Source organism: Colossoma macropomum, unplaced genomic scaffold (genome assembly GCF_904425465.1).
Source record: "Colossoma macropomum unplaced genomic scaffold, Colossoma_macropomum, whole genome shotgun sequence".
NCBI classification, from domain to species: domain Eukaryota; kingdom Metazoa; phylum Chordata; class Actinopteri; order Characiformes; family Serrasalmidae; genus Colossoma; species Colossoma macropomum.
In genome coordinates this window covers 37,566,240-37,588,582 of record NW_023494802.1, presented here as the reverse complement: position 1 = coordinate 37,588,582, position 22,343 = coordinate 37,566,240, and the positions used below count along the sequence as shown (strand labels likewise).

Sequence of the window (22,343 nt, the reverse complement as noted above, 5' to 3'; positions counted from 1 at the left end):
ACTGAAGTGGTGGGACAAACTCCCACTGAAGACTGAAGAAACAGCTCTTTTTACAGCACATAAGTGAGCACTAAGTTAAGTACTTATTGAAATGTATTGTTTACTTGTTTCTTTTTCTCTAGGTATCAACATGGGCTTTTGTTTCTAGCAGTATCTGAGCGCAGGACTGGCTTTCGCTCTATTTGTAACTAGCTGAGTTGACAACAAAGCACTTTTTTTAAATCGCTCTGGATAAGAGCATCTGCTAAATGCTGTAAATATAAACGTTAATGGAAAGTACGGCAAAAATTGGGTTTTGCTCTGCTGCAAAATTTGTCAAGTGTCACTTACACAGGTCTGGCTTCAATCCCTCTATAGCATCTTTCTCAAGCCCAAGGCCAAGTTGCAACTGATCAAAGTACAGATCTTTAAAATAAAGCATAAAGCATGTAAAAGCATGTTTACCTCAGTTCAGTGGAAGCATGTTCCTCTCTTAACTTACTTGAAAGCTCCATGGACTCGACAAGTGTGCTAGAATGACATTTGGGTACAAGTCAGTAAGATCTCCTTCACGGAATGAGACATAAACACAAGGAAGATCTTTATATGGTGAAGCTTCAGTACTGAACGTAATGGAGCCATTCTTTGCATTAGCTTTACATTTATTCATTGAATTATCAATAATTTTCTAACAATGTATTGGTGTGTTTGTACAACAGTTGTTTTTTAAAGTTCCAGCCTTCATTTAAGTCCTCCTACCTTTGTTCTTGGTGAAGATGCTGAAAGCTCATCATTTCTCCTCTTCTTGCATAAACACAAAGCCCATAATGTGTCCTTGATTAGGATTTCAGCGACAACGTCCGCACTTCAGAAATTCACCTCTGATGAGTAAAAGCAAAAACAACGTTGCTGCAGAAATTCTAGGAAACATAGTTCAACTTTTTCTGACACTTTTTGTAGAGTAATCAAGAGAATTGCATTGCCCTCTCAGCCCATCTTTTGTTGGTATTTGATGAATGTTTATAAGAAATGTAGGACTGGGAAGAATTTGCTGCTGTTTCTGTCAGTTCTGCTTATGCAGCACTTTCAGCTTCATAAGAAAATCATAATGCAAAGGAACCAACCAAATACCTTTGTGGTGTTTAGCCATCAAGTGCTGGCTTTTATTTTTTTTGATGAAGTAGGTTCATTTTTTCATCATTGAGATACATATCACTTATTAAAACAATAACCTGCTTAAAGTATGAGGCTTTTATGCCATTTCAGGACATTCTGTGTATTCTAGAAGTCTTACATATAGAACCACACAAGAAACAAATTCACTGAAACTAAATGTTGCACTAAATTTACTTGATACAAATGTGTTGGGTCCACATTAATGAAATACTGCACATCAACACAATTACTGCCATTAATTTTACTTACTTTTGGCAAGAATTGTGTTACTACAATATATGTTATTCATGTGTAACTGGTTGCATACTAAGGCTTATTATACAACAACTACAGGGATGTCAGTGCAAACTGGTTGAGCTATTCTTAGATTATAGAAGTGTGTAAAAAACTTTGGGCCACCAGCAGGATCTGGCCTTTTAAGGGGGTAATTCAACAATTAAATAATTATTTAGAGTTATTGGATATTCCTCGGATGAGTAACTACACTGTAGAAACAATGTAAATGTACCCTCAAAGGTACAGCAGTGGTCTTAACAACCAATTGTTTACATTAAGACAATTTTTAAGCTTCACTTTCCTAGAGAAAAGGTGGATCTGGAGCCATGAGTCATTGCAACTTGAAAATATATATTTTAAATGCAACATGGTACCATCATGTTCATAACTAAATGTACTAAGATGTACTCTTGAGGGTCCCATGTAGTTAGACATGTTTTCAATGATGTGTTGTTGATTTGAAATCAGTTAAATTCCTCTACAGGGAACAAACTTAAATTTAAGTTTTTCTGTTTATGTGCTGAGTCTAACATTTTAGGGAAAAATAATACAATCTAATATTTTTTATATAGTTTTTCCCCAATATGTTAAATTCAATAGTAATTGTGCCTTAAAATGTCCAGAGTTATGTTCTCTGTAGAGGATGAATGAAGTTATTTTCTCTTTAAACATGTGCATGTTTCTTTTGCATATGATTGTAATCAATGTGAGAAGTATACATTACATATCAACTGTAAGTGACAAATAATTACCTATTAAATTCTGATTAATAACTGAACTGTAATGCCAAATACACTTACTACCATACTTCTACTACTGTAGTGTTCCCATAACTAACTGTACTTTAACACCCAACAGGTGAAGTATGAACCAGACATTAGTTCTAATTGCTACATATTTATTTATTAAATATTAGATGAGCTGTACTGTAAAATAAAGTGCAACCTATTTTCTCTCTCAGTCTTTCTAGAACTGATAGATAGTATGTCTTTTTTTTCTCATAAAGTTATATATATATATATATATATATATATATATATATACACACTATATATTCCTCTCATCCCTTTCGTGACAAAGAGATACAACTTTAGATCTCTGGTTGAACCTAAACAGGTTGTCCTGGTTTGTCAGCTGAGTGTGCGTGCAGTGAGGATGCCAGATTCAGATTGTCAGCATATTTCTACAGTTGCTACAGCCTCAGAAAATGTCATAATTTGGCCTTTAGCTTTTAAATACATAGCAGTGTATATGACTAAGGAAACTCTCACACATCTGCTCAGTCTGTTTAGGACATAATGTTAAAGAAAGTTTCACAGCTAAAACAGAGTCAGTTTACCCATGGAAATGAATTTTTCATCTACCTAAAACTATCAGCAGTTATCAACAGGTGAAAACATAGTCAGTGCATTAATTCTCATCAAAATGCTGCTGTGATCAGCATGATTTCTAGTGAAATTGTATTACAGTAAAAATCAAAGCTGGGTAATTTGCTGATGTTCCTGCCGATTTTAATGGTGTAAATGTTCTGAACAGATATCAGTGAAAATATACATTTTGAAGACCTCTGTAGAGGTTCACATCTGTTAACATAAGCGATAGTCCAGTGAGCTGATTTTTCAGGTTTCACTAAAATTACTTTATCAATTAAGCAATCTACTCATAATGCTGACTCTGTTTTTTTCTCTTAAACTTAAACAGTAACAACCCCTGAACAGTCTTTCGGGGATTCTAAATATATATACTTTTACTTGAGTAATTTTGTTTACTAATACTTTTACTTGTACTTCAGTTAATTATCACTACAGTACAGTACAAGTAACAGTACTTAAGTACTTGTACTTAAGTAAGGATTGTCAGTACTCTTTACACCCCTGAAGGAAAATTTTAACCAATTGGTCTATAACAGTAGTTCCCAAACTTTTTACAATACTGTACCCCCTCAAACATTAAACTTCCTGCTCCGCACCCCCTCTCGCTCCGTATACACACATCCATGTGTAAATAACTCTAGGCTGAAGCCAAGGATTGAGTATATCACAGCAACATCCTCCGCTCATCGTTTAACAGCGCTACGACATGAAGCAGTGCTACCAACCTGTTACCAAAATGCTAACGGCTAAGTGCTAATCACAGCAGCTACAAACTAACTAGCATCTGCAAAAGTGAAACTAACTTTAGTACATAACTAACAAGCATCATTCAGGTGACAATTAGTAAAGAAGAATCTCTTCATTCACACAAAACAGCACATGATAAACTGAATTAACTCTACTATAGTTAGCTTTTCCTGAATGTGTGGTGCTCAGAAGACTCTGTACTGAAACTTGTTGAATACAAAGTGTGTTTTAATGTTGTAATCCGACTGTCCTGGTTAATCATGACATTGTTAGCTTTTGTAATATGTGCATTGGAACTACATTTAACACACCAAATTAAACTAGAAACTGCTCATTTAATCCACATCAATTTGAACATTTAACCTGCTTTAATATGAAAAGTAAACCAAATTATAATACAATGTTTGAGATGGTGATGAGTGTCTACAATAGTGATATGTAGCTTGTTTTTGTTTGGCAAATCTTAACCCACTAAAATATACAGTAAGTGACTAGAAAAGTGTCACGTTTCTGTGCAGGTAATGCTCAAAAACAGCTTCATAGCAAATCCCTACAGTCAACATATTCATAAAAATTAAACATATTTTCATGTAATACACCTGAAATTAACTATAGTTATCCACAAAAGAAAATGTATCTAGTAAACTCTAGTTGGCTTTAATATTCTGTTGAATACAGAATATTGTAAAACTACTTATTTTCACATTTGAGCATGTGTTTCCGTTTATTACTTCCCATGTTTATCCTTGACCATGCAGGCCAAACTCAATAACCAAGGTTTGGATAATTAATTTATACCATATTAGTGTGTAAGGTCACATTCATCTGCTCAAAACTCATCATTCATTCTTAGGCAAATGCAGAAGTCATTTTCATATTTGAATGTCATCACTGTTGGGATAAAATCTCATATCTTCAAAATGGTAACTTTTTCATGAGAAGGAAAAACTCAGCTTTCACTGTAAGTTGAAGTAATATCAGATTACTGTTGGCTCATTAATCATGAAATTGTTACACGATATAAAGAATAGCTGGTATTTTGGTAATAGTGGTGTCAATAAATGAAAAACAACCAAAAAGGAAATAAAATACTTTGTTTCAACAGTGAAAATATGCTTTTTAAACTTTGTATACTGTTTTATGTATGTAGTTTCAGTTAGCTGAAACATTTCTACTGTACTGCAGTAAGAAAAGATAACCATTACTAATGGAAAGTCTCGTGCTGTGCATCAGCATGATGGCCTGGGAGAAAACAGATACATTTTTCTGTTACGCTTCATAGCTTGGAACTGGTGTAACATAAAACAACAGGCCGTATGTTGCTCCCTGAACTGTGTTTTTTGCTGGTTACTGTATTTCCTGATGTTGTACTATTTATCTATTCTGTTGCACAAAATTCCATCTACACTCTCTAAATAGTGCTTAATTTACTCAACATACACATACATTTCTTGCAACTGTTACAAAAAGTGCTATAAAAATAAAGTTGAATGGTCCAACTTTATATTGTCTCTGTGTAGTTACACAATAACATTGCATGCAACAACATGCAAGCAAGGAACTACTGGTGATGTATTTACTGTTACAGATAGATTACAGTCATACAGCTCATGTAAATGAAGTGTATAAATTTCAATTTTTACTCCTGTGTATCTTAATATAGTACACAGAACAGCATATTTCCATCATATATTACACATGTATAAAGGGTGAACTGCTGATTCTTCAACAAGGCCTTTTTGATTTTAACAGGAGGTAATAATCTAATACACATACAGACATACACATAGGTTGTAATTCAATAATCCATCATGATGAATACACAGTTATGAAAGGCACTTAATATCAAGTGGGACCAGTTCAATTGAATCTCACACATTTACCTATACAAACCCAAGGTTGTGTTTTCTAATGTGTTGTTCATAACCAATGTTTTCCTCTTAATACTCAGAAACCAGTTGACAACATTTTAGCAAATGCAAACTGCATGTTTAGACTGGGGTTAGGGTTTGGCAGATTGCATTATGACATAATATCTACATGTAGAAAGTGAAAGAGGAGAACATGTAGAACAGTTAGAACTGCAAATAAAAATACTCACTATTCCTTGGTAAACTTCACCTGTGTTGTCGCCATTGTCGTAATCAGGAACCGTGTTTCGACTCAGGTAGATTCTCTTTGGTCTGAACTGGTTTGTCCTGCTCAGCTTTTCATGCGAGTCTGCAGGAGGTGGAGACTCCAGGCACAAGGTTAGAGCAAGGTTTGAAAAACACTTAAAAGTTAATAGAGGCAAACTGAGAATGTTTTTATTAGGAAAACCACATAGTTCTGACATGCATAGCATTCTTGTGCGTATCATGAATATGTACTTAGTCTTTCACAGAAGCAGTGCAGTAATGGACACAGATGCCACATATAAATGTGTGTGTAAGCATGTATAATTCTTTAGTATATATATATGGATTATATATGCATTATATATGCATGACATATATGATACATGATTTTGAGTTTGACTGGAATACTTGTTTTATGTCTTTACTATCCATAGTACTATTGGGGTGGGATTAGTTTCCATGGTGGTTGGGTGTAATGTGATTTTAACATAGGACCTCTGTAATGTTTCTGACCAATTCACACAGGATAAGAAATCTCAATTTACATTACAGAGATAGGAGTGGCCACTCAGTTTACACCAAAAGGCTTCATATTCAATACATTCAGCTCACAAGTAGAAAACATGCCTAAATATTTCATTTAATCCTCAAATTTTTGGATAATTTAAGCATCTACCTAGCTGTTCTACTAGAATGCAGTATGTCATTAACATGGGAATTAGAAGTGAATAGCAATTATCCACACATTAAATCATTGTGTATGTTTTAATGTTTTGAAATGTGAATACAAGAACTATATTACTATATTACTGTATAACATGGCAATTTGCGCAAGATTAATATAACCTGGCGTTATTTCTCTATGTTCTGTTTTACAGCACTAGGTTATAGGTTAAAATCTCCTTGAGTTATGCCTACAATTTGTTTTATAGCATGGGATTATTAAAATCTGGGGTTATTCCTAGAGTATGTTTATAAAACAGGATTACTACAATCTGGTCTTATTTCTATTGCATGTTTTATATATAACACAGGATTACCATAATCTAGGTTTATTTCTATAAATTGCTTTATAGTACAGGACAGTTTTATTGCACAGGATTACTTGCTATATAAGAGTTTTTGTTACATAGTGAGTAAATGCAGTAGTGTCTTTACTAATTTGGGAGTGTGAAGAAAAAATGACTGATGTCAGATTTAGACAGGACTAAATTCACTGAGAAACAATGGTAAAAATTCATTTATACCACCTCCATTATTATTAAAAATAATCCTGTTCAAATAGTACTTATAACCCATGTGTCCACGGAGAAGATATGAAGGTCACTGGCTTTGATCATGGTACTTTGAACTACTTACAGTATCACTGTAGCTAGCCACCTTCATCTTCTCAACAGGAGGTAAAGGTGTCAGATTCAGCTTGCACATGTATGTCTAATGATACCACATGCCAAGAAACTCTTTTTGCTTTTTGCACTACAGTGAGTAGAAAATGATTTTTTGAGCAAATGTTTGGTCGTATGTACTCACTGAAATTCAACATACACTACAGTTGCCTGTTTACTAAGTACACCTACTGTATCTAGCATGATATTGTGCTTTCTTTGACTTTCAGAACACAATGAAATTAAAAAGTTGTGCAAAACCTGCACATAAACTCTTAAATAATAACTCATAAACTCCAAAATAATGGCTAAAAATGTAGAATTCCACTGCATCATGGCCAATGATTTTTTATAGCTAGTACCTACCATTAATGCTAGCTAGCCAGCAAAAGTGAACAACTTGGTGTGTTTATGATAGAAATTTAATTCAGTAATATTTTTCAGGGCAGTTTACTAATGGGAGTCTATTGATCCCCTTTTGTTTATCAGACAGTAGCGCTTTTGGTAAAAAATGTACCGTTTCCTGGCTTATTTAACTAAAATAATTCTGCTGAAAATAAAACAAAAAGGGAACAAAAGTAGGATCCCTTCCACACTCACAAAAATACACTGGCTGGAGTAAATACAACTTTTGTAGTCATGAATAAGCTTTCCTTAGCTCAGTCCTGCGGCCTTGTTTAAGGTAGCACACCATCTTGTGGTCATTATCTTTAAGTTCAACCTCAGTTAAAAGGATTTTACCCAGAGCTGTTGTTGCTATGCTGTTCTAAAAGTTACAGCAGGCCACAAAATATATATAAACAGTGAAGAGAGTATCAGTCCTAATAAAATGAACAAAACTATCCTTAGCTTAGATTAAAAGTGTCAGATCACAGCATGGGCATTTCACACTGAGCATGTTTACTTGCACTCAATAATACAATCATAATCAATAATTTTTGCAGTTATCTGATTATTCAAATGGTCATGTAAACAGCACACTCTTTGAAAAAGCATGATTAACAAATCCAATAAAGAGGCTGGATTTTAGCTCAGTAATCGCATTTGTCAGCACATGTAAACTCTTACTCTGATTTCTTTCTGATTTCTCAGTCTGAGCATGTGTGAAAAATTACCATGTTACCAGAAATAAGTAAGCAGCATTGCTGTGAGATGGCTGCAACATTGAAACCACGAAATGAAGGATTTAAATGTGATTTAGATATGAACATACATATCTTCTAGATGATGTATGTTCATATTTTCAGTGGCACAATGTTTTTAAAAAAAGATGCAGCATGACGTTTGAGATTTATATTATGTTTATGTCACGTCTTCTACTATGAGTTTATTGGCTGGTTGCATAGCAGAAATCCAATTACTGCCTGACTCATGTAGATGCAGAGTTTCTCCATCTCAGCTATGTAGACATGTTGATCTGATTAATGAAGCAATCTGATTTTCTTTAGTTATCAGATTATTAAGTGCATGTAAACACACTCATTTAATTTACTTGATCCAACCAGACATCAATTATTGCCCAAAGAAAGTCAACTAAAAAACAAAACTATATTAATGTACTAATTTTATTCATGTGGAAATGATGTACACATTTGAATCATGTTCAATTCAGTGCATTACATTTTTCAGTGTACAATGTTATCATCTGCCCTGTGAATAAAGGTTCTAAATGTATCTGCTGCAATATTTGATTATTAGCAAAGTAATTAAGAACTTAAACAGAAATCTGGATAACACTTCACTTGAACCTGCTACATAAACATGTCATAGCAGTAATATGCTGTCATGAGTTGTATTCAGTAATGTAACCATGTTACGTTACCATTACCAGTAATTGCCATGACAGATTGTCATAATATTTGATGTCATCATGGCTAACTGCTGCACACACAAATATTAGTATCTGACATAAGCTGTAATGACACTAAACATGACTAGAGGATGACTAACAAAAAACTGAGCAGCAACACATCAGCTACTCTCTCTGACTTTCTACAAGGTGGACCAACAATAAAATTGTGTCTAATAGAGTGGACAGTGAGGGGACAGTGTTAAAAAACACAGCTACGTCTGACCCACTCATACCAACACAACACAGTAACACGCCACCACCACTTCAGTGTAACTGCAGTGCTGAGAATGATCCACCACCCACATAATACCTGCTCTGTGGTGGTCCAGACAACTGAAAAACATATAAAAGGGGGCTAACAAAGTATGCAGAGAAACAGATGGACTACAGTCTGTAATTGTAGAACTACAAAGTGCACCTAAAAAAGATAAAATAGACAAGTGTAAAAACAAGGAGGTGGTTTTAATGAAGTGGCCGGTTGGTGTATATCGCTGCTGTCAGAAGAAACCTATATCTCCTATTTTCAGTTTTTGACATAATTTGAAAATAAATATAAATTACATGAAGAATGGACAAAACGAATCGGCCCTCGATGACTTTAAGAGTCATTAAGTGTAAAGTAGGTTTTTTCCTTCTCCTGTAAAGTTACCATTTTGTAGATGAGGTTTTCTTCCAACAAGAGTGATATTGTTACATGGAAATTATATTGAATATGTATATTAAATAGAGCATGATCTCATGACCATGAGTGATGCAAACATTTGGGTTCATAGCAAATACAATCCACTAGAAACACAGTTGTGTGATAATTTTATTGCTTTCTGAATCTGAGAGTTTTGTCACTGAGGAGACATGAAAAAAAACTATAGACAAATTAATCCAGTTTTAATAAAGCTTTTCAAAGAGATATATTGACAATCAAAGGTATTGCAGACACACACACACACACACACACACACACACACACATATATATATAGTTATTCAGTTATTGATAGTATTTTCGCTGACTGCCCTTCTTGTCCAAGTTTCTCATTTGTTCAGGTACATGGAGGCTGTAACACACAATCAGACATAATTAATAATAACAACCTGCAGCCACACCAGCCCTTTATGGATAAGATTGGACACCCTTGGATTAAGTTTTTTTCTGTCTGGTAAAATTTTAAGTCTCCCTTTAACATAAATGTCAAGCATGTTTGATATTCTAAAGTAAAAGACAAGGTATGACTGTAACTCACAGTAGTTTCTCCAGTTTATAGTGTGGATTCCCCTTTAAAACAGACAGCAGCTTCACTTCTGAATCTCCTACTGTGTTCCATGTCAGATCAAGTTCTGTTAGATGTGACGGGTTTGAATTTAGAGCTGAAACCAGAGCAGCACAGCCTTCCTTACTAATACTGCAGTTGAACAACCTGTGGTAAGAAAAAGAAAGCTTTTCCCCATTTGCTCTTTATCATCTATGGTGATCAATACACAAAATAAAGTTATCATTAGGGGTGGGAATCTTTAGGCACCTCACTATTTGATTCAAATATGATTCAGAGGGCTGCAATGCAATTATAAAACGATTATCGATGCATCTTGATGCATCTTTTTTCTATACAGAATTTCTTTTTTTTCACTGTGTGAGGACTTGGTACTTTCAAAGCAAAGTACTTGTAATGATCCATAATTAATTTACTTCCAATATCTTTTATTAATAAATTAAATGGAAGTGATGTGGCAAATGAACTGGAAGGCTCTCATTCTGTGATAAAATGCAGTTACGGTGACAATGGATGTTGCAAATCCTTGGCAATAAAAGTTTTGATGGAATTTGTATTTCACCTTCGAGTTGGGTGGAAGCTTTGACATTGCTTGCTCGATGGTCCTCTGGTTGGCAGCAAGTATAACCAGTAAGAAAACAGGTGGAAACATGCAATATGGTTTCTCATGTTTGTCGTTTCCAAAATATTTTACATTTGGAGACGAATGGACTTATTTGCATTTATAAGCAATGCAGTTGGTTTCCTGGTATGTTAAATCTGCAATGAGAGACTGTCAAACACTAAAAAGTTGCAAAGGTGAAGTTGGCTTCTCTTCCGAATTTTTCTGGTCCAACGTCGAAAGTTGAGAGATATTTTACAATAAGCTGCTCTACTTTTGAAGAAAAGTTTTCTGGCGGAGATGGGAGGAAAGCAAAGTAAGTCTGCGTTTTTGTTTATTATTGTTTAACCTATACTACGACATTATCACATACAGAGACATATTGGACATTAAATGTTGTGGCTTCCAATGTGGTCTGATTTTTGTTGAAAGGACAAAATGGCTTTTCTTAACATTTGGGTTGTCCTTACTTAACCTAGCTTTTAATGCAGAGGGTGCTGGTCAGATTTCTTGCTCATCCACTTGTGTTTTTGTTATGTACTGCCACAGACTGTGTTCCATCAACATAATGTTATAAATTAAATATTTAGAAAATAAATTTTTGACATTTGTGAATTGATTCAGAATCGTCCACATCCACATCACGATGCATCTAAGAATCAATTTTCCCCCCACCCCAGTCATCATGCACTTGACGCAACATTAACTTTAAACTCTTAAAATTCATAGGCTTATTACAATGTAAGGCTTATGATTCAATAATTACATAGTAAACAATGCAAACTAGCTGAGTTCTTCTTAAGTTATAAAAAGTTGAAATGGAAGCCTGAATTATCAGTGGCTCATGTCCAATTAATGCAATATTTTATGTGTGGTTGAGCACTGTAATGAAAATGGGATCACAGAAACAGACAAAGGAACTAAATCAAGCTTATCAAGCAAATATCTTCTTCCATTCCTTTCCCAAAGTCAGCTTACAGCACAGAAAAAGTATTATAGATATAATGTTTGCATATTTAAGTCTGTCACTCACTTTAATTTCTCCAGTTTGCAATTTTGATCCTCCAGTAGAGCAGAGAGCTGTTCCACTCCTGCTTCTCCTAGTTTGTTCAAGCCCAGATTGAGCTCTCTCAGCTGTGAGGGGTTTAATTTCAGAGCTGAAATCAGAGCAGCACAGTCTTCCTCGTCCATGTTACAGTTATAGAGGCTGCACAGAGAGAGAATTCCCTACAATTACAGCTTGATGCATCTAAAATCTCCAAACAAATGCAAGTATTGACAAAAATCTGGAGCATCTAAAGAAATCTACAGTGTGTGTTGTGTCCGAGACCCATTGTAGAAAAAGAGAGTTACAGCAAGCTTGGATAACTGTGACCCCTTAGCTAACTAATTTAGCTTAACTAATTTGAAGGATTACCACACACACATACACTGTGAGCAAATCCAAATTTTTATTTGCCTTGTCACTTCGCAACAGTGTTTGAAACAAAGAATATGTCATCAAACCACAAAGCAGCAAGTTTTTGTTCAAAATATGCCAATGCCAATGTAGGAATAGAAAGTCTTACCTTAGTCTCTCCAATTTACAGTGTGGATTCTCCAGTCCAGCAGACAACTGCTTCATACCAGAATTCAGTTCATTGTAACTCAGATCCAGCTCTTTTAGCCATGATGTATTTGAGCTGAGTACTGAGGCCAGAACTCCACAGCTTCTCTCAGTAAGATTGCAACCATTCAGGCTAGGAGATATATATAATATCACGTTAATTGGAAATAAACACAAAATACCTGAATGAATGAAGTCAGAGATATTCTTAATGCTAGATGCTACATGAAACAGAAATGTTTAGGCAACCAGGTGGCATGTAAATAATTGGTTGTTTCTTTCAAATTATCTTTTTCCAATTTTACTGACTGAGAACTGACTGGTACATCAGCTTATCATACCTGAGGTGCCATCTGCTTAAATCCATCAAAAGTTATTTTAACATAAAGAGGGAAAGGGCTGTGAGCATATACTGCACCGAAGTTACTAATTTCCATACATATTCCATGTATCTTACAGGGTGATTCAAAAAGATTCATCTGATTTCAAAATGATTCATTTCACTTGTAAATCATTACAGAACAATGCAGTACATTGTAAATGGTTTAATTGAGTATAAAGTTTATTATGTAATTTTACAAGTGCTCAATATGAACCTCCTCCAGCTGTACGGACAACATCAACGCCATAGTCAAATTCATGCCATGCTCGATTGAGCATGTCGGGTGTCACTGTACTCACAGCCCTTTCAATGTGATTTTAGAGGTTGGAGGTTCACTGCCAATGAAAAACATGCTGCACATTTATGACGGATTCTGCTCAGGGGTCACCATCTCCTCGCAGACTGAAGGGAGCCATCTTCCACTGACAGTCAGAAACTCTATGACCCCCTCTTTCAGTTGGTATGTGATTGGTTCCTAGGTGCCTCACAGTTGTGAAAATATGGCGCTTTGAAATCAGATTAATATTTTTGAAATCACCCCGTAGAATGTAAAGTGTACCATATTTCAGTAGTTTTTATAGGTTTTTAGTGCAAACTTTAGGTTTGGACACCAGAGGATTCTCCTGATGAGACAATCTTAATAATGGACCATGGATAAGTGATAATCTTACCTTAGTGTCTCTAGCTTACAGTGTGGATTCAGCAGGCCAGCAGAGAGCAGCTTCACTCCTGAATCCTGCAGATCATTGTTACTAAGATACAGTTCCCTTAAATTTGAGGTGCTTGAGCTGAGAGCTGAGGCTAGAATTTTGCAGCTTTTCTCAGTAAGATTGCAATTGCTAAGCCTGAGAGAGAAATTAAGATCAGAACAATAACATAATTTTCCTTTATTTTACCAAGAGGTCCTATTGAGCTTAAAGAATCACTTTTACAAGAGAGACCAGGCCAAAATAGCTGATGATTCCATCAAAAAACAAACAAAACAAAAAGGCCCATAATGTATATGAGCCCTTTTCCAATGGGCTTTTTATTATTATTTTTATTTTCTAACCCATTTTCTCCACAATTTTAGTTATGTCCAATTGGCTAGCTTTTCACACAATGCTACCACATTCTATCTCCAAGACATGTGAAGTGCCACCACATCTTTTCAAAGTGTCACGAATGAAACATCACTGGACAGATCAAGACGCATAGAGGAGAATGATAACTGTCACTACATATGGCTGTGGCATAGCCAAGGACCTAACTCAATAATATCAACAAAACAATTTGACTGCTTCTCCAACTGTCTCACTGTACCATTGAACACTTACAGACATCACACTACACAAAAGAATTGAGCAACTATTTCATATTTCTTACATTTGAGTAATAATAGTAAATGGTCATTAAGATTTCTGTAAAGGCATTTATCCTATTAGAGAATCAAATTGAGAACTACTTACCGAGCTTTCCTACATACTTGGACCACAGGCAATAAATTTTGAAGGCATTCCTCTGATGGGTCATATTTATTCAGTTTAAACTCCTCCAGCTCATCTTCAGAGTTCAGCAACACAAACACTATAGTTGACCACTGAACAGGAGATAGCTTGACTCCCTGGAGGCAACTGTCATCACTACCACTCAGATATGCTTGGACTTCCTGCACTAGAGAATGGTCATTCAGTTCATTCAGACAGTGGAACAGATTGACTGATTTTTCTGGAGAAGGATTCAACTTCATTTTCTTCTTGATGTGTTTGACTGTTTCCTCTTTGTGTGAGCTGCTTCCTGATTGTGTCAGTAGGCCTTGCAACAGAGCCTGATTAGACTCCAAGGAAAGACCCAGAAGGAAGCGGAGGAAAAGGTCCAAGTGTCCATTCTTGCTCTGTAAGGTCTTGTCCACTGCACTCTTAAGAAACTCAGACAGCGTTGCCTTATTTAAGAAGCCAGTGTGCTCAATGACTTGCATTTCTAGAACATCTTTGTTGGTGAATGAGACAAGCACATATAAAGCTGCAAGAAACTCCTGAACACTCAGATGCACAAAGCTGAACACTTTCCCCAGGTGCAGCCCAAGCTCTTCTCGAAAGATTTGGGTGCACAGTCCTGAGTAGACTGACATTTCAGTGATATCAATTCCACATAACCTGAGATCTTCCTCATAGAATACCAGGTTGCCTTTTTCCAGCTGTTGAAATGCCAGTTTTCCCAGTGTCATAATATGCTTTCTGATATGGTTAGGAGAATTTTCAGATTTTCTTTGGTACTTCATACTGCTCCGTCTGGTCTGCAAGGACAAGAAATGTGTGAACATTTGAGTCAGAGTCTTGGGGATCTCTCCACTTGCTGCTTGACTCAAGATTTTCTTTAGAACAGTGGCTGCAATCCTACAGAAGACAGGTATGTGGCACATGATGTAGAGGCTTCTTGAGGACTTCATGTGTGTGATGATTCTGTTGGCCAGACTCTGGTCACTGACCCTCTTCCTAAAGTATTCCTCTTTCTGAGGGTCACTGAACCCTCGGACCTCTGTTACCTGGTCAACAAACATAGAAGGGATCTGACCACATGCTGCTGGTCGAGAGGTGATCCAAAGAAGAGCAGAAGGAAGCAGATTTCCATTGATGAGGTTTGTCAGCACCGCATCCACTGAAGCCACCTCTGTCACATCTGACAAGTTCTCATTCTTCTGGAAATCTAGAGGAAGTCTACACTCATCCAGACCATCAAAAATGAACAAGATTTTATAGAAATCATTGTGACTCAATCTTAAATCTTTAGTTTCTGTCAAAAAGTAGTGAAGAAGATCCATCAAACTGAGCTTTTTATCCTTCATCAAATTCAGCTCCCTAAAAGGAAGTGGAAATATACAATGGACATCCTGATTTGCTTTTCCTTCAGCCCAGTCCAGAATGAACTTCTGCACTGAGACTGTTTTGCCAATCCCAGCAACTCCTTTAGTCAGTACAGTTCTGATTGGTTTGTTGGGTCCAGTTAAGAGTTTAAATATGTCATTGCAGTTGATGGGTGTCTCTTGTGCTGCTGGTCTTCTGGATACTGTCTCAATCTGTCTGACCTCATGTTCATTATTGACCTCCCCACTCTCACCTTCTGTGATGTAGAGCTCTGTGTAGATCTCATTCAGAAGTGCTGAATTTTCTTGTTTTGAGATTCCTTCATTAATCATTTCAAACTTTTTCCTTAGTTTTGATTTGATTTTTTTGTAAGCCACAGGTGCTAGTTCTGACAAACAGAGAAAGACATTACCAATTAAAAGTGTTAGTATATTTTTAGTATGACCAAATATATTCTATGAGCTCACAACAAATTAGGAAGGAAATTAAATGTAACATATCGTGACAAAGAGTAACACGACTGACAGTGGCATGTAGCCATGAAAAAAAGCAAAAAAGGGGTGATTTTCAAAGGACAGCTTTAGCAGTATTGATTGTTAATGTACACTCTTAAAAAGGGTTCTTTAGTAAAAACAATGGTTCTACATAGAACCATGAGCACTCAAAGAACCAATTATATGCCTGAAGCGTTCTTTGCACTGTTCTTTAGATTGATGGAGAATGTTTTGAATATGGTTGTATACAGTACCGAAAATGGTTTTGAAAACCATATTCAAAAAAGTTCTATACAGAAATATAAAACCCATTGTCCATCTATCTGAAGAACCATTTCACCATGCAAAGAATCATTTAAGCATACAAATGGTTATTTAATTGTTCATGGTTCTACATAGAACCATTATCTTTCCTAAAGAACCCTTGAAGAATCATTTTAAAGGGTGTAGTATAGAGAAAAGTCTGCAGGACGCTCTATATAGATTTTTAGTTCTACAATACTGAGTGCACCTGGAATTAACAATGAGACTTTTGCCTTCATGATTCCCAAAATATCAGCAGCTGGTTTATTTCACTGTGAAATAAAAAGTGAAGTAACTTTGGACAAATATTTGGTAACAGCTGTGGTTTGCTGTCATAGTCACTACTCCTTTGGAAGCAATGGAATATCCAGTTTGCCATCAACTGTCTATGGTCAAAATGTAAATGCAGTAGTATAATAAAAAAGCACTTACTGGTCAATAAAGTATTAGCAAGGTCTGACTGGTTCATAATCTTAAGGATGTGCAGTGTGATCTTCAGTGCCGCTTGTCTAGCACAACTTTGATCCTCCTGCTCCTCTGGCTCTCTCTCACAGCATTCTGAATAATCTGGTCTCAGCAGCTTCTTAAATCTATTCAGTTCACCCTTCACCAAAGAGATGACCTTGTGTTCAAGTTCCTAAAATGAAACACAGTTCTTAAGGCTCAGGTTCAACAGAGGAATTATCATAAAGACGTTGGTGGATATTAATCAATAATACCAAAAATCCTGTTGTTTAGGTTTAAAGACCCATTAATGTACCTGGAATATTGACTCCAGATGTTTTCCATATGATGTCTTTATTGCTTCAGGTTGTCCACTGCAGGACAAGAACATAAAAACTGTGCCACTCCAAGTTATGAGGTGAGTATGGCTAAATTACTGTTCCTTAGAAATTCATAGTTTAAAAGTTATTTTGAGCACAGTTTTTAAAAAACATGGCATGGGTGCATAAATTAAATGGAAGTTTTGCTCAAATTATTGTGGAAATCTATGAGGTGACCTGATAGGCCCTAGGTGAGCTGGCATGGAATGAGCTATTAATGTTCTAGTACTCCAGACTCAGCCTCAGTGAAATAAACTTAACATAACTTTACATTAATTATGGCACTGATGAAAATAATATTTTTTATTTATATTTCTTTAAATAAGTTTTACCTCCACTCAGTAGAAAAAGCTCCCTCTGTGAACCTTTCAGGGGTGTTCATTGACCAGGCACTCTCCATGGACACATAGCTATGCTCTGATAAGTCTGATCTCCTCTTCTGACTAAGATATGAGCAGCAAGTCAAAAGATGCCATAATAACAAATTACCAGATCACAAAATATGACTAAATACATGGCATTTAACAAGTATTGTTTGGTTCTGTTGAACTTTAAGGGTCAAATTCTTATCCATACCTGAACAGAGCAGGTTCTCCCTTTTTTAAGGTTATGGGAGGATCCATTGATTGGTTACTCTTCATAGATAGGCATCTAGATGTCAATACCACATTGAAACACTTTCATCATAGAACACAAAGGATACTGAAGTCTGACTTAGCTATTAGAAGCTAGTAACTATTACAGTGAGCACAAATTCACCTGCTACCCATTCAGTTCTCACTCATTTTTTAATGTGTTTTGCCTTACACTCTTATTGCACTTGTTTAGAACATCAGTAACACTTTACTTGCACCCTATTACATAACACTGACATTACCGTGCCATAAACATGTAATAGCAGTTATCATATGCTGTCTTGGTTTGTCGTGACAGATTATGTTCAGTAATATAACACTGTTATGTTAATGATACCAGTAACTGTCATGACAGATGTCATAATGTTAAATGTCGTAAGAGCTTGTGAAACGTTTATGCTAAGTCAACTGTAGTTGTCATTACATCGAATTTTATGACGTCATGGCAATTAAGGGGAATGGTCACATGACACTGTTATATTACAGAACTTAATCTGTCATGACAGCATACGACATCTGCTATGACATGCTTATGGCATGATTATGTCAATGTTATATAGCATGGTTCATCTAAAGTCAACAACATCAAATTCACAGGCTCATGTAGTACATTTGGCATATTAACCACATCCAGCAAAGAAACTCCAGCATAAAAGCACTTAGCTTATCCATCCTCTAATTCATGTATAATGTGACATTTTGTGTTAGGCTAATATTTAATGTTTGCAATAAGTCTATCTTACTGTTTTTGTGAAATCATAGCACATTTTTACTATACAACTGAAAAGCTTTCCAATTTAGCCCTACAAAATATTTTGGGGTGCAGGGTACATTTCATTTTAATGATGCTCCTCACACTTGTATCATATTCTTTATATGTGGCCATCACAGTGTTTTGTTTCATGTCACATAAATACAGTTATAAAACAGGCCCAAAGTTTTATTACACATACCTTTTTATTAGAATACCTCAGACAGTTTGCGCTGAAATCCCTGTAGTTACTGATTAATGAGCCTTAGTATGTAATAAGCCTGGGATTTTGAGGGGTTAAAATGTTCTAAGCATTACAAGCATTATACAGTATTATAAAACATAACACAAGGCCTTGAAATGTCCCAAAAATGCAAGATGTCTTCTACTGTAAAGGGTGTAAAGCAAAGAGTACTGACTGACTGGGTTTCATAGACACAGTTTACTGAAAGCCTCTTACCTCACTGAATCTTCTATGTCTCTCACTTCAGAGTGACTCATGTCAGAGGGCTAAAAACAAGCTGTAAGCCAACGAACAGAAACACAACTGAAAAATTATAAACATTTACTGATAATGTGACAAAGAAACATTTTATACAATTGATCATTCTTTACAATGATACCACAGGTGGTTTAGAATATGATGTGTTTATAGAAAAAACATTAGCACTATTTTGAGAGATTTTTGAGAGGTTGAAATTGAGTACTAAACATATACAGTCACATATGATAATTTCCTTGGTCCAATTAATAAAAAAATCAAATTTACACAATTTTCCACTGACGCCAGATGTAATCAATCAGCCAAGACTAACAAAACAAACAGTAGATGTCAATACACACCCAAATGTTTTCCATAAATACATCGGCAAAACTTCTCTCAAACTGCATCCAGGTCTTCATTAAGGGAACACAGATTTGTTGATGTGGTTTAGAAGATGGATAGAAAACCTGACTGCTGACCTAAGCACTGCAGTCAGCTGTTTAGACAACAACTGTTGCACCAAAATTGCGTTCATCAAAGTTTGTTCATTTCTATGGTTCGCAGTCACACTTTGCCTATACCACATTGACAAGTCTGCACGACCTTAACTAAGACCTGGAATGAACAAATTGCCTTCCTTCTTTAAACTTAACATTTAGTGAAGTGAAACTGAGGGTTTTTTTCTGGCTAGTATGAGAAGAAGTGCAAAGTTTTCCACATAGTGCTCTTCTTATACTACTCTTACACTAGATTTCTCTGAAGAACCTGTTTATTTCAAATATGTTTCATATGAAAAATGTTATGCTTCACGGTTAACCTGCTTTACATTTCACTAAACTGGAACTATCTGTCTTTCCAACCACGCTCTTCGATGCAAGTGAGATTCCTGCCCCTTCACTGGTGTTATGTTTAAGTTTCAAGAAGGCAATCCAGATAACGGATAACTAGATATTAGATGGTAGATGTTTTAACTGTTTTAGCTCTTCTTTCCTATATTTGATCTCACCAAATGGCTTAATAATGATGCTATATTAAATAATTCAGAGTAACATTTTTTATATAGTAGAACAACTCGTACACTCTGAGGAATAAAGTTAACATTATTGTATTATTTCTACTCACCTGATAAAAGTTGGAACCGTCTTCAGTAAGACACAAGCAGGTTATGTGCAGCAAACAGCACAAGACGATGTCATTGAAGCCATTCCCTAAGGCATTTCTTCAGTGCTTATCAATGAGATGTGTAAACTAAAGAAACATGAGAAATGCATGAATGCGCACTAGTCCAGATCTCGTTAATACGAAGGCAGTGAGCTTTGGCCATGAATCAAAAGATGTGCCACTGAAAATGGCTCAAGAATATAAACCACACTCAAAACTGAAAGTAAAGGAGAGGAAGTGTGGTTTCTGTTCACATTCAATGACGCACTGTGTAGACTGACATGTCATATCAAGTTGGTAAAAGTGAAATAAAATGAACAAAACCAACAGGTTTAGGATTTCACACAAGATGCTCCATTGAAGAGGTTCATGCATCTTTACATACATCTTTAAATGTTTTTTTTTTCCACAGACAGTAATATGAGTTCCACCTAGTATCAAAGTTCAAAGTACTATAGGAACCATATCTGGCTGTGGGCTGTATGCAGGAAAGATGGTTTTGCCTGCCAACTTTGTTGAAAAACTGTTGAAAAATTTAAAACAGCTTTTAAAATTTAGATTAATCAGCTAAAGAATCTAAGAACATATCTAAGACGGAACCACAATCTGACAAAATCAAACTTTTTTTTACAAAGGCCTTAACATTGTCGATGTCTCAAAGTTGCTTAAATTTTCAATTTCAATTACCTACAAAAAAAGTGCAGAATCTAGAAGTTCTAAAAATTCTAAAACTTTCTGCTGTTTATTTCCCGGTTTAACTGAAAAACATCCAGTTTAAATGTTTTTTTTTCCTCAGACAGTAAAATGAGTTCCACCTAGTATCAAAGTTCAAAGTACTATAGGAACCATATCTGGCTGTGGGCTGTATGCAGGAAAGATGGTTTTGCCTGTCAACTTTGTTGAAAAACTGTTGAAAAATTTAAAACAGCTTTTAAAATATAGATTAATCAGCTAAAGAATACAAACATGTCTTAAGGAGTGTACAACAACAAAAATCTGCTGAAATAAGTCTGAAGTACTCTACACTTCCTGTACACTTCCTGTTCAAACCACTGCAGACTGAAAACGGGAAATCAACATATCTAAGACGGAACCACAACCTGACAAAATCAAACTTTTTTTTTACAAAGGCCTCAACATTGTCAATGTCTCAAAGTTGCTTAAATTTCAATTTCAGTTACCTAAAAAAAAGTGCAGAATCTAGAAGTTCTATAAAATTCTAAAACTTTCTGCTGTTTATTTCCCGGTTTAACTGAAAAACATCCAGTTTTTCAAAGTGGCCTCAGTCTTTTGGGCCCCACTATATAACCAAAACTAGCATTAGGGATGCCAAATTATAGAAGCATCACTGGCAAAATATGTATATATATTATTTTTCATTTTGTAAAATGAAAGAATCTGTGTTTTAGCATTCTCTTGAACATATATTTAATCAACAAAAATACAAATAAAAGATTTCCAGTATTTTCATTAAATTTAGAATTTCATGCCTGACACATACACAAAAACTTTTTTGGCCATTCTTGCTTAATAAAAGACTTCAGCTGCTCGTCCTGGTCATCGTCCATGTCAGCTGCCTGTCCATGGTCATCATTATCTGATTCTCCTCTTCATGATGTGCATTTTCAATAGAAGACAGATTTGGACTGCAGGCAGACCAGTCAAGCACACATTCTGTATTTATGAAGTCACGCTGATGTGCAGAATGAGACCTGGCACTATCTTGCTGAAATAATCATGGACGTCATCTTGATGGCAGCATGTATGTCTCTAAAGTCCCAATATATGCCTTCACATCAGTGGTACATTCACACATAGACTAATCACCCATGCCATGGCCACTGATGCACCCCCCCATGCCTGACAGATGTTGGCTTTTGCATCTTTTGCTGATAAAAGTCTGAATGGTGCCTTTCATCTTTGGTGCACGAATTTGATGTCCATTTTTCCCAAGAACAAGCTGAAACATGGACTCATCTGTCCACAGCACACATTTCCACTGTCTTTCCGACCATCTGAACATGAGCTCTGGCCCAGAGAACTTGGCGGTGTTTCTGTATAGAATTGCTTTATGGCCTTCTATTTGC

At 35.7% G+C, this 22,343-nt stretch overlaps 1 protein-coding gene across 1 annotated transcript in view; it reads right to left on the bottom strand.

Annotated features, from left to right (window-relative positions):
- LOC118822918 overlaps positions 1–20,448 on the bottom strand; it is a 30,956-nt gene extending 10,508 nt beyond the window's left edge. Inside the window, exons 1-13 of the mRNA XM_036592246.1 lie at positions 20,218–20,448; positions 19,072–19,132; positions 17,802–17,876; positions 17,558–17,668; positions 17,162–17,219; positions 16,834–17,038; positions 14,210–15,992; positions 13,433–13,606; positions 12,342–12,512; positions 11,807–11,980; positions 10,146–10,319; positions 739–783; positions 445–510 (exon numbers count right to left, since the gene is read on the bottom strand). Of these exons, the coding sequence (XP_036448139.1) occupies positions 445–510; positions 739–783; positions 10,146–10,319; positions 11,807–11,980; positions 12,342–12,512; positions 13,433–13,606; positions 14,210–15,992; positions 16,834–17,038; positions 17,162–17,219; positions 17,558–17,668; positions 17,802–17,876; positions 19,072–19,112 (3,077 nt within the window). The 5' untranslated portion in view covers positions 19,113–19,132; positions 20,218–20,448. The remainder of the gene's footprint in view (positions 1–444; positions 511–738; positions 784–10,145; positions 10,320–11,806; positions 11,981–12,341; positions 12,513–13,432; positions 13,607–14,209; positions 15,993–16,833; positions 17,039–17,161; positions 17,220–17,557; positions 17,669–17,801; positions 17,877–19,071; positions 19,133–20,217) is intronic.
- Between the last annotated feature and the right edge of the window lie 1,895 nt (positions 20,449–22,343).